General features: G+C 33.3%; 1 protein-coding gene across 1 annotated transcript in view; it reads left to right on the forward strand.

Annotated features, from left to right (window-relative positions):
* LOC107486156 (phosphatidylinositol/phosphatidylcholine transfer protein SFH12) overlaps nt 1-510 on the forward strand; it is a 6129-nt gene that overhangs the window by 4964 nt on the left and 655 nt on the right. Inside the window, exon 13 of the mRNA XM_021142825.2 lies at nt 334-503. Coding sequence (XP_020998484.1) covers nt 334-503 — 170 coding nt within the window. The remainder of the gene's footprint in view (nt 1-333; nt 504-510) is intronic.

The following is a 510-nucleotide window of genomic DNA, read 5'->3' on the forward strand; positions in this document are numbered from 1 at the left end:
ATTTATTTTTAATATATATTTATATTTTAATATATATTTTATACTAATAGCTAATTTTAATATATAACTGATATTACCATACAAAATATATGATTTTGATTCCTGCTTCTCCCCACCCCCAACCAAACCAAAAAAAAGAAAAAAATCGTTTACTATATAATGTTTCAGAGGTGTTTTGAAGAAAAAAGTTTTGGGTTTCGTTAGTGTAATTTTAGAAGTGACTGGAGGGTGCGTTTAAAAGAAAAGGCAATAATATGGTTGTAGAAAATGAGAAAGAGTTAGGGTTGATTCCATTTTGTTATTAATAACTTATGAAGGGTGAATTGATGACAGCACAAGTAGACACATTCAGTAGTATGATTGACTCCTGCAAGATTCACGAAAGGGTGAATTCACAGATTTTCACTGGTTTGATGACGTTCCTGATGGGCATTGTGACTATGGTTAGGATGACAAGGAACATGCCCAAGAAGCTCACCGATGCCAACTTCTACTCCAACACCGCCAGCT

Source organism: Arachis duranensis, chromosome 1 (assembly GCF_000817695.3).
Source record: "Arachis duranensis cultivar V14167 chromosome 1, aradu.V14167.gnm2.J7QH, whole genome shotgun sequence".
Lineage (NCBI taxonomy): Eukaryota > Viridiplantae > Streptophyta > Magnoliopsida > Fabales > Fabaceae > Arachis > Arachis duranensis.